Below are 12,859 nucleotides of genomic sequence, written 5' to 3'. Positions count from 1 at the left end.
TACTTCTAATATTATATTTATATTTCTGTATGTCTGTTTTTTATATTATATTATGTTATTGTTTTTTTTCTGTACACTATGTATTTTTGTAGAATTGGGCTTGCCCGTAAAATAAATAAATAAATAAAAACTTAAGCTTCTACTGATCCCCCCTACACATTAAAGAAATAAAATTGACTCCTCTAACAAATGCAAGGTATGGCTTAAAAAATGTAACATTTTAATGGAGTATTTGTACATCACAGGAAACAACAAATAATAAACTGGTAATTACGATCTTCTCAGAACGCCAATTATAACGAAACTAAAGCCAATTGTAAAGCACATTCCAGTAATAGGTTAGATAGATAAACAAGGACAAAAATTAAATTTTTAAATATATTTGCAGTAGAATTCTTATATCTGGCGTAAAAAATATGCCAACGCATGTAGTTAAAGGTTAATCCTGAAAGCTTTTACTGTCACCTGACACATAGAGAAATAAAACCAACAATGACTTATCCTGTATATTCGATAGAAGAAATGATTGAAATTTCCTAATAGATAACATTCGGAGCAGAAATAAATTAATATCAATGCAATTTACACTCCTCTGTGGCTCAGAGGTAAGAGAGCCTACCTTTGGACGCAAAGGTAATGAGTTTGAATCCCAGCTGAGTAGAAAATTTTATTTTATTAAACATTTAATAAATTAAAATAATTTCTATCACTGTGGGATTGGTACTCACCTGAGGCACGGCAGATATTCAGATACAATAAGTATCTCTTTTTAAAAACAATGAAGTCGACTTTAGTAAGTAACAAGACATTTACTCAACATACACAATACATATTACACTATAATCTGATTGCAACTGGATGAATGATTAATACATATGCCATTAAAAAAATACAATTTAGAAAAAGAAACATTCGAAAATACTTCTATAATACAGTCAACTCCTGTTTATCCACGAGTAGATTATCCGCACAGCAGATTATCCACTACATTAAAAAAAATGATTTTAAAGAAAACTAGTTTATTCCCAATAAATACATAGTAATTTATTACTATAAGCAAAAATATAATATTCTATTGTTGCAGTGTACAGTAATCAATAATTAAGAGTGACTTTGGATTTTTATTTTTTGCATTTATGTATTTGACTTCCATTTAACACCCATGGGTACACAGGAGTTGACTGTATATACTTAGTCCTGAATATAAAAAACAGCAGATTATGCTCATTTTCATAATTGATTTTCTTGTGAACAGATTAATGGATTCCGCTAATCTTTTTTTATTAAGGTAAACTGTGGTATGTGTAAATCTGGAGCAAGTGTAACTTAATTTCGATTTTCTCTTTGGCATTTACACTGTTAGGCAAAGATTTACTCAAACTTTTCTTTTGGACTTTTACCGGGAGGCAAAAAAATGTTTTTTTGTGTTTTGAGACACCCTGTAGTAAGGACAAGCTACAGGGGTGGGTATGCATCAAAATTTGTTTTGTGAACATTTTGTTTTTGTGAATTTCACTGATATCTTTAAAAACAAAAAATAAATAGATGGTTTTATTCTTTAACATGTGCTTTAACTGAAACAATACTAAATTAATAATAAAAAATAATAACAGTTAACATGTTGACACAAATGATGTGTCTCATGTTGTTGTTGTTGATAACAGCCAAATGACACACCGTAGTTGTCTCCAAAGCATAGAAACAGGAAACTCGTGGCCCTAGGAACCCAGTTTTTTTAACATTATGTTACAGTATGAAATACATACGAAATAAACATACAATATGAAATATGAAATACAATGTAGCATGTCCTCCATTTAATTCTGATAACAACATCTAGGCATGCTGGATATTAAGCATGATGATTGGTCTATGAAGTTTTAGATAGTAATAACCATAGTTTCTATATCTTGCACTAAGCAGGAAGGGGCGGACAAAGTCTTATCGTCTACTGACAATATCCCACAAGTGATCAATAGGGTTCATTTCGGGACTGTGAGGAGACCAATTCAATATCTGGAATATTTATTTAGCTTAAATATTGAGTAACAAAAAATCCGTTCTTTCTGTCAAGGAAATTCCACCCCAAAACATCACAGAGCTTTAAAACTGTCAATCAGAACGGTTTACATTGAGTGTCTTTCTGTTTTTAAAGTTTTGTTAACTGTTGTTATTTTTTATTGTTAATTTATTATTTTTTCGGTTCAAACACATGTTAAAGAATAAAGCAGTCTATTTTCTTTATCTTTAAAGTTGTCAGGAATATTCAAAAAATAAAATGTTCACAAAAAATAAGACAACAAGATTTTGATAATTAAGTATTTTCTATGGGAAATAAGCCACAATTCTACTAAAAAATGAATTTATTAACGTTTCAAAGCCCAAATCGGGTTTCGTTGTCAAAATACAAAATACTATTAAAATAAACAAAAATGTTGTTGCTAAGTAAAAAAAAATTCTTCTAATAATTTATTTAATCTGACTCATTTATATTGGCAATTCAGACGTATATTATACATTTTAAAGTAGAAGACTTTAAAATGATATCGCCAATATTTATGAGTAAGTCAATAACACTATTAGTAAGTCAATAACATATCGAGTTAGTACAAATTTTATATTTTAGTATTATTTATTGTATATCTATGTATTATTAATATTATTTATAATTTTAACGTATTAAAGTCAGAATTTGGTATTAGTTTTTTTTTTTGAAGGTAAATTAAATGTAAGACCAAATACTTACGATGTCGGGATAGTATCACAAGGTTTTTTCCTGGTTTTCCCTCGTGATTTACTATGGAATCTCTAACGTGAGAATTTTACTGTCATCGTTGCATTTGGTTGTCTTTTTAAAGACGGATCACATGCTATGATTTTTTGCGACGGATATTCTTGAGTTGGGATTGATTTCATGTAATCGAATGAACTATCTTTTAGTAAAGCCGTCCCAGGAACGCAACGCATAAATATTGGCGATATCATTTTAAAGTCTTCTACTTTAAAATGTATAATATACGTCTGAATTGCCAATATAAATGAGTCAGATTAAATAAATTATTAGAAGAATTTTTTTTTACTTAGCAACAACATTTTTGTTTATTTTAATAGTATTTTGTATTTTGATAACGAAACCCGACTTGGGCTTCGAAACGTTAATAAATTCATTTTTTAGTAAAATTGTGGCTTATTTCCCGTAGAAAATACTTATTTATAAAAATGCCACAAGGAAATAGCTTCAGAACAACATTAAGATTTTGATGTATACCTACCCTTGTACAGATAAACAGATTTAACTGAAACCCTCAAGATCACTTGCACCGCATTAACGAATGTCTGTCGTGTCTTCTATTGGCTAATGCAGATAAATCGGTATTACTGTACTTTGTCTCAAACTTAACATAAAAAACATTTTATTTTCTTCCACCAGGTATAAGCCCAAAAAAGAAGTTTGAGTAAACATTTGCCCAACAGTGTAAATACCAAAGAAAAATCTAAACTAATAAAAAACGTTTGTGGAATTCGTTAATCAGTTTATGAGAAAATCAACTTTTAAAATGAGCATAATTTTTGTGGTAAAAAACTTTTGCAGTTAAGTTTAATTCCTTCTATAGTACTGGATATAATTTCTTGTGGCATGTGAGTAAACTGTGGTTTCCTGCCATGTTTTTCATTTTTGCTCAGAATCATAGTACAATGTATGCGATAAATAAGAGTGGATTCATCTGTTTTAGTTAGCGTCCATGCCTCTGATCCATATGTGAGAACGGGGACTATCAATGTTCTATACAGCCTTATACGAGTTTTTTGAGACAGACGTTTGTTAGCTAAGTACTTTGATAGACTATGATAACACCTGTTTGCAATTATTATTCGTCTTTTTATTTCCTCTGATGTGTTATTATTGGGGTTAACTGATGTCCCTAGATATATGAACTCTTTGACCGCTTCGAAGTTTTGGTCATTGATGATTAGATCTGCGTCAATATTTCCAGCTCTTGTGTTTGTGTTAGTCGCCTCCATTGGGAACAAAAGTGATGAAAATATAGTGCATCACGAAAAACTATGACTGACTGACTGTATCATATTCACACCAACTAGGCAAGCTGCTCCAGCCAAGATTAAGTGATAGTCTTGATTGCTGGCAGAGCGACCAGATAGACAGTGATCTTGACTGTAGAGTGACTGTGATGTACTGCACCTGTGCATGGAATTGCCTCATTGGAAAAACACAGAAGCAATCTTGACTATACCGTCTCTGTCTGTGACGTGACTCTTGGTCTGAATCAACCTTTAAGAACGGTATCTCAAATTATAAAAATGTACACTGAAAGAATGGGAAAATGCCTTCACGAAAAAGAATTGATCAGTGAACCACCATCTACTTTACCATTATTCACATTAAATTTTATCTATTAACCAAAAACTTTTTTTTTCAACTTTTTGTGAAAAGTTTCCAACATTTACCATAGAAAAACAATGTTACAATTTTATTTAGGAATATACATTTTTTTTTCTGAAACACCACAACTAAAAAATGAAAGAAATAGCCAATAACCAATGTTAAGTTACTGGCTAAAATACCTAGGAAATGTTTCAACAACTTTCACAATATTGTTTTTCTGGGAAGGCCAATGACTGGCAATGACATATACTTTTCATGAATGACCCAAAATAAAACAAGCTATTAATTAGAGAAATAAAAAGCACCTCATTCTATTCTTGAAAACCCTTCTCCTGCGGTCATCTGTGTAGTCTTCAGTATCGCTGCTTGTATCATTGTTGGGATATGGGTGACGATCACTCGCTCCAGCCATTTTCACTTTTGGCAGTAAACACTTCACAAATATATATAAATAATCGGAACAAATATCTCTGGAATCGATCCAGAACATAAAGAGCCTTTCTTTCTACATTAGAGAAATGGACAAAAATGTGTGTTAAAATTACTTTTCTTGACTCTTGACCTCTCCAATGACCTGTCAATAAACTCCCTGACACTGACTCATGACTGACGGACACTGACAGTTGAAGACATGTGACACTGACACTTAGTAATCATAAAATTGGGATGGTAACAATTATTTCCTAAACCTGTGCATAAACGGAGTCTCTTGATTTTTTGTAGGGACTTAAAATTTAGGTGAAAAAACAGTCGTGAGATAAGATCACTTATATTATAAATATATTATATTTATAGTTCTGAATTATTTTTTCTTCAATCCATTTAAAATGTTTTACCTTCACGCTGTCTATAAATATTGCAAATAGTATTCTCTAGATTCTAAAATAATTAATAATTAAAGGCATATTTAACAATGGACAGAACATGTAGCCCGAGCACTAAAATCAAATATAATATGATAAAAATAATCCAAGCTCACAAATTGGAAGGTACTTGAAAACGGGGTAGACAAAAGTTCAGGTGGAAAGAGGAAATGAAGCAAAATGCTGAGAAGATCGATGCTCAGAACTGGAAAATCCAAACCCAGAACATAGAACATCCTCTATCTAAATTTAAAAGGTGCATTAAGTACTATTGGTACTATATATTTTCGAGTATTTCCTGAAGCATTAAATTACCAAACTTCTATTTATTTATTATCAAAAAACCAAGTTACTTTTATTGCAATAACATGTTTTGGCTTCGGCAATACATATAATAAAATCAATTTTCTTCATGTTATTATGATAAAAGTATTCAAAACGCAGTATTTCTATATAATGTATCATTTCATTGATAAGACATGTCTTCTTCTTATTGACCGGCTTTTCAAATCGGGGTGATTCTTCGCCGCAGCTTATTTATTTCCCGTTGGTGTAGAGTCCATTTTTCACTTCCAAGGGCGAATAATTTTATTGACATGTACAGCTTAGATCTTAATAATGATGACAGGGAGTATAATGCTCTATAGGGCTTTTCATTCACAGTCATTTGTTTCGAGCTTTATACACAGATATTATACGACATATTAAGGCAGGCCAATAATGTAGTTGCATTACTTGACTTATGTTTTTGTAATGATGATGCTCTGGAATCAATTACTGTTGACACAGCGGTGGACACTTTATTGTCAAACAATTACCACCATGTTGCACTTTCATGTGAATTAATTGTTAGTGATATTAATCCTTTGTCTTGCGATATTCTGTATTATGATTTTAAGAATGCTGATTATATAGCTTTAAATGATTATTTTGCTCCAATTAATTGGGAGTATTTCTTAGCTAATGATGATATTAACATTAGCATTGAAATTTTTTATCAGATTCTAAAAATAGCATTAGATTTGTTTGTACCTATTAGAAGATACAAACCATCTATATATCCTCGTTGGTTCAAATACCATCTGAATGGTATTTGAAATGGTATCTGAAATACCATCAAATACCAATAATGGATACAAACCATCTGAACTTAAAAAGTTGATATCTTGTAAGAAGGCAGCTCATGCTAAGTTTAAAAATACTAACTCAGCTGGTGATTATTCAAACTTTTCTAATCTTTGAGCTCAGTGTAAAACTTTGACAAGAACATGTTATGATAATTACATTTCTAGTACTGATCTGAAGGTTAGTGAAAATACAAAATACTTCTGGAATCACATTAACTCATTGAAACAAGATCACGGTATCCCCAATAAAATGCATTATAATGGTACAATTGCTGAAAGTGGTACAGACATTAGTAATTTATTTGCTACTCATTTCTCTAGTGTTTATAAAAATGATAATATACATGTGTCAAATATGCAATACGATATTTTTAGGCAGCCTGACATTCCATTTATACAATTTTCCCTAAGCGAAGTTTATGAAGGAATTAGCTCTTTAAAAGGTAAACTGGTTAGTGGTCCGGATGGTATCCCTGCGTATTTTTTGATAAATTGTAAATGTAGTCTTTCCAAACCACTAAATTATTTATTTAATTCTTCGTTAAAATTACAACAATTTCCTGTTAAATGGCGGGATAGTTTTATTACCCCGGTATTCAAAAATGGTCTGAAAAATGATATTGCTAATTATCGTCCCGTAGTATTACTTTCTGCAATACCTAAAGTATTTGAACTGTTGTTATATAAACCCTTGTCATGGTATTGTAAAAATATTCTGATCGAACAACAGCATGGTTTTACGAGTGGTAAGTCTACCAACACAAACTTACTGCTTTATCAACATTGTATCACTTCTGCTTTTGAAAAGAGGTGCCAAGTTGATTCGATTTACACTGACTTTTCGAAGGCATTTGATACAGTGAACCACGATTTACTCTTACAAAAACTCGTTAAAATCGGATTTCCACACTATTTAGTGAATTGGTTGGAAAGTTACCTACAATGCAGGATTCAGTATGTGAAAATAAAAAATTTTACTTCGATTCCTATAAACGCAAGTTCTGGCGTCCCACAGGGATCACATTTGGGACCCTTACTATACTACATTCGCTCTCGCGAGATTTTTTTTGAGACATTCGGAATAGGAAACGTACAACACAAAAATTCCTACCTCACACTATTAACTGCTAAAATCAACTCAAATCAACTTAATCTTTGATTAAAAAAAGAAGAATTATTAGAAATAGTGGGAGTGTCTACTAATCTCATAAAATTTTGTGAAGTTTATTTCTACAAAATATTTTTATTTTGTACAATAAATAATTTTCTCATTTGCTATCAATACATTATAATGGTTTAAATAATTAAATATTGATTGGCGTAAGGTTTATGTTATTTTTATGTCTGTTTACTATTAATAATATTGGATATGAGCAGGTGCGTTGGTTTTGTAGTAATTTCCAGTCACTTCTGACAACTGAAATTTTCAAAAAAGAAATTACTAACGTCAGTGTCAAAAAAAATCTCGCGAGAGCGAATGTAGTATATTTAATATTTTCATTAACGATGTAGCTTCATGTTTTAAATATTGTAAGTTTTTATTATTTGCTGATGACCTGAAATTATTTATGGAAATTTCTGAATTATCTGACTGTTTCAAGTTACAAGATGATTTAAATTACTTTATTAATTGGGCTACCAATAATGCCATGTCTTTAAATCCACGCAAATGTTTTACAATAACTTTCTCGAGATCAACAAATCCTGTAAATTTTGTTTATAATATTAATTCTGTTCCTTTAGAGAAAATTAGTGACATCAAGGATCTAGGAGTAATTTTTGACAGTTCTTTGACATTTGTCTCACACTTAAGATCTATTACTAGTAGAGCTTTGAAAACTTTAGGATTTATAACTAGAAACTAGAGAATTTTCTGTTTCTACATTCAGGACTTTGTATTTATCTTTAGTACGCAGCATCCTATTGTATGTTTCACCAGTGTGGTCACCTCATTATCGATCACATATTTTATCTTTGGAAGCAGTCCAGAATAGGTTTTTGAGAACTTGTCGGTGGAGATTACATATATGCCTCAATTTTCTTCTTATCAGAGAATGAATAATCATTTAAAATTGTTATCTATTGAAAAAACTTTAATTTTTAATGATCTTTTATTTCTTCATAATATCTTGGAGGGTAATATAACTTGCCCGGATTTGTTGGAGCTAATCAACTTTAAATTAAACACTATAAATATTAGAGATAAACCATTATTCTCAATTAGTTTTCATTATACCAACTACGGATATAATAGTCCTATACCTAGATTTCATAGACTGGGTAATGAAATTAATAAAACTACAGATCTGCTGGGAGTTAGTCAAATCAGGTTTAAGAACCAACTGAGGGAGTATTTAATGTAATTTGTTATTGTGATATATTTATTTGTTAGGAACCAACTGAGGGAGTATTTATGTAATTTATGTAATTTTTGTATTTTATATATTTTAAGTATTTTATGTAGGTAATATGTTATATGATATATTTACTTGTAGTAGGTTAGTGTTAAAAATGTCTATATATCTTTATATTGTAAAAAGGAGATTTTCCGTTAAATAAATAAAATAAAATATATGACAGAAGCTCGAAACAAATGACAATCGATGAAAAGCTCTATTCACCGCAGCTATCCTGGCTGAGACCTCTTTTTCTATGTAGTTGTCATCTGTGATTAACGCCCCCAGATATTTAGGGCCGTTTGCACCGACTATCTTCCCTAATAACACAAAACATTCCATGAATGTTCCTAGAATGTACACACAGGACATTGAAAACATTCCTGGAATGTCCCCAAATGCACACGAATGTCCCTGGAAAGTACCAGGAAAGTGCTGTGTCAGCATTTTAAATATTCTTAGAATGTTCTGTTGGAACATTCCATGAATGTCTACGAATGTTCTTTGGACATTCACAGTCTATTTTTTAGACTGAATGTCTTGTTGGAACATTCCATGAATGTTCTTTGGACATTCACAGTATATTTTTAGACTGAATGTCTTGTTAGAACATTCCATGAATGTCTACGAACGTTCTTTGAACATTCACAGTATATTTTTTAGACATTCACTGAAATATATCGTCAGTAATGTGACAATACCTCCTATATGTTTTTTCATGAGGTTTGCAGGAGACGAAAAACATTTTTTAAGGTCACTTTCTGGTTTCGTACGTATTCTGACTTTTTTTGTAGTAAATAGATAGTTGAATTTACTGCAAAACAAGTCAAAAAATATATGAAAACAGGAGGTGGCCGAAACAAGTTTTTAGTCTATCTTACAAATCTCTTGAAAAAAACAGATAGGAGGTACTGTCACATCACTGACGATATATGGCCATACCAAATAATACATCCTTGATAAATATAAACATTTTTATTGCAAAAAATCTTTACATACATTTTTTAATGTAATTTGCTGACATTCCTAAATATTATAAAAAAATGTGTCACATTTGCTTTGTAAACCTTTCTTTTGCTTTTCGTAGCCACATATTCCGTTTCCTTTCTGGTTTTTTGTAGACCACTTCTCTCAGCTGATTCTAAAAGAAAATAAAATAAAAGGTAATTTTTCTATCCTTTACAATTAACAATCAGAAGAAATATTATTTACAGGTAATAATATGCATAAATAATAATAATAAAAAAATAAATATTAAATATTTAAATAAATAATAAATAATATTTAATAAATAAAATAATAATAATGAACATTTTGTATTTTGACAACGACATCCGATGTGGAAGTAGAAACCTTAATAAAATTATTTTTTCAAGTAAATTGTGGCTTATTTCTCCATTAGAATAATTAATTACAAAAAAGCCACAAAGAAATAGATTTTTCACAAACAAATAAGTATTTAGTATTCATTATATTTATTGTTTTTATTATTTACTTTAATGTCCTACTGGTACATTATTTGACAAATAATGACATTTCGAAGTCTGTTAAGTACGATATAACGCCCTTGGGCATTAAATTTAAATAACGACTTAGATACTGTCAAGTTGACAAATATCAACCTAAGTAAAACTATGGTTACCACAATTACGTTACTACTGTTACTGGTAAATGTACTTATTTAAAAACTAATCAATTCAAAATTCATTCAAATTTTTCGCATATAAAGAATAATTTAGTCGGGCATTAAACGTTGAAGGCACCACAGGTATTATAATAATAACGCTTTCGGTCAACGTATATCCCTATAATACCCTTGGTACCTTAATAACTGTAACATAAGATTATACCTTAATTCTTGTTTTCGATTTCTGATGTTTTTATTTATTTACATTGAATATTAATCTGTTTTGTTGTATAATCTACTTCGCAATAATTATGTGATATATTTGACTTAAAATGAATTCAAAAATTTTTTGTAGTTGGGCAACAATGTCAACTTAGATCTCCGATGTAGATAATGAATTACAACAGTATCTATATTGTACGGACTGTATTATTAATTAGGTTATGCATATACCTGTGTGACATAAGCTATTGGAACAGCACAGTCTCTCAAACGAACAGATGAAAGTGAAGTTCTGTCAATATCTTTTTCTAAAAAGTGTTTTGAACATACTCCTCTATTAACAAATCTGATCTATACTTCATGTCTTCTTCGCAGGATCTTCTGGAAAGCTAAAAATACAAAATATATGCATTACTAAGCATTATTAACAAATTTTAGTTTTAAATAAAAAATATGATTAATGAACTCACAAAATTATTATAAAACAGCTTAGAAATTGTTTATTAGTATAGTCGGTTCCCCAAACTCAGACACAACTGGCTAGTGATTTTAGTAGGTAATTTTTTTTGTTTTTGGCCAATTTTGCCAAAATTACAGTAATTAGTACTGAGACTGAGTTTAGCAAATCGACTATAATATTCTGTGTATTCATTAGTTGGTACTGCATATTATAGTGTGTGGTCTACCATCCTATTTATAAAGGCATACACTAGCAAAAACGCAAAAAGAATTATTTTAGTTTTACAAATCCTTTTGTTATTACCTATCTCTATTTACTATTTTAGTTAGGAATAAGCGAAGTTTGTGGCTTATTCACAATTATTATTAAAATAATAAATGGATATGACCAATTATTAACTTATAAAATAAAATAATAATTCTTCTGATTTATGCCTTTTATTCACTTTGTTATATCTACGTTACTAAGATTTTTTATGAATAGTATTATTAGGGTATTAATAGTATTAATTTATTTTCTGAAATACAGGGCATGCTTTCGTTTACATATTTGCATACTAACCTTTTAATAGGGCTTTTCATTCCATTCACAGTCATTTGTTTTGAGCTTCTGTCATAATTGAAACGTTATTCCTGCAGATTTTTTTATCTACATTTGTTTCTGCTACTCCAACTGCGTTAAAAACAGGACACCATTTTATGCACTATGTTAATAATACTATTAAAGCTATTATAAAAGTATCCGAATTAAAAAAATATTCTTAAAAAGCACAAATAATACAAACAACTAAAAACAACAAGAATCTACAGGTCGAGCAAGTCTCGTAAATTTCACGATTGCGAGCCACGCTTCACGCAACCGTGTTTGCGTACTTGTGTTTCGAGTTGCGTGGTCTTGCGGAGTTAGTTTTATAGTTAGTTTTATATGTAGTTTTATATTTACATAGCCACCTTTACTTTACAAGCCATGAAGTTGAAACTTGGCAACATTTAAGCGTAGACCGGTTAATTCTGACAGTTCTCATTTATTTTTAAATGTTTTTAAATAATATTCACTGTATTTACAGAAAAACTCAAACATTTTACAATATTTCGTGCTCCAAATTATAAAGAATATTAAAAGGTATGTATTAAGATGACTTTAGTTCAATATAATATATTTTTATATAATTTATTTTATAGTATAATATATTTTTATATAAACTTACGTGCATATAGAAATGCGTCCACTTAAAATTTTTGTCATTTTTGATGTCTTATATTTACTAAACCTGTTGGCCGATTCAAGTGATTTTTTTAATATGTTATAGCCTGATTCTTTAACAATACCGCTGTAATAATATTGTTGCTAAGCAGTTAATTTTTTATTGTATAACGGGCATTTATAAAATAGTGAAATTAAAACTCAACTATAGCCTCAGGTTTTCTTAACATTCTGTTTTTTATTCATTCGCTTATGTTGGATAATAAAAAAAAGTTAGCTACTTTAACAACTAGATAATATGTCTTTTATCAATACAGGGTGTTTCTAAATAAGTGCGACAAACTTTAAAGGGAAAGTAACAAAATTCAAAATTTTGACCCCTGTCAAAATTTTCAATGTATTTTAAATGTAATCATTTTTTTCGAATCTTGAAAAATCTAATAAGTATTTTTGAAAAATTTAAACGCAGAATGAAAGATTACTTTATCACCGAGGGCCCAAAGTCCCTTAGAATGAATATTCCATAGGGTGATGCGAACTTTGAAAAAAAAAGACA

General features: G+C 30.0%; 1 protein-coding gene and 1 long non-coding RNA gene across 3 annotated transcripts in view; both read right to left on the bottom strand.

Moving 5' to 3' along the window:
- Positions 1 to 5,023, bottom strand: part of LOC114335157 (BTB/POZ domain-containing protein 10) — a 38,071-nt gene extending 33,048 nt beyond the window's left edge. Inside the window, exon 1 of one of the 2 annotated variants that reach the window (XM_050662643.1) lies at positions 4,711 to 5,023. In XM_050662643.1, the coding sequence (XP_050518600.1) occupies positions 4,711 to 4,895 (185 nt within the window). In that variant the 5' untranslated portion in view covers positions 4,896 to 5,023. The remainder of the gene's footprint in view (positions 1 to 4,710) is intronic. The other variant, XM_050662642.1, reaches the window with a different exon arrangement.
- A 4,724-nt stretch (positions 5,024 to 9,747) lies between these two features.
- Positions 9,748 to 11,894, bottom strand: LOC126892844 (uncharacterized). The gene is made up of 3 exons (XR_007701019.1): positions 11,662 to 11,894; positions 10,872 to 11,029; positions 9,748 to 9,932 (listed from the first exon to the last, which is right to left on the bottom strand). It is a non-coding gene; the product is annotated as an uncharacterized LOC126892844 (long non-coding RNA).
- Positions 11,895 to 12,859: the final 965 nt, after the last annotated feature.

This window comes from Diabrotica virgifera, chromosome 9 (assembly GCF_917563875.1).
Source record: "Diabrotica virgifera virgifera chromosome 9, PGI_DIABVI_V3a".
In the NCBI taxonomy this organism is placed as follows: Eukaryota; Metazoa; Arthropoda; class Insecta; order Coleoptera; family Chrysomelidae; genus Diabrotica; species Diabrotica virgifera.
This window is presented reverse-complemented; position numbering and strand designations above follow the sequence as displayed.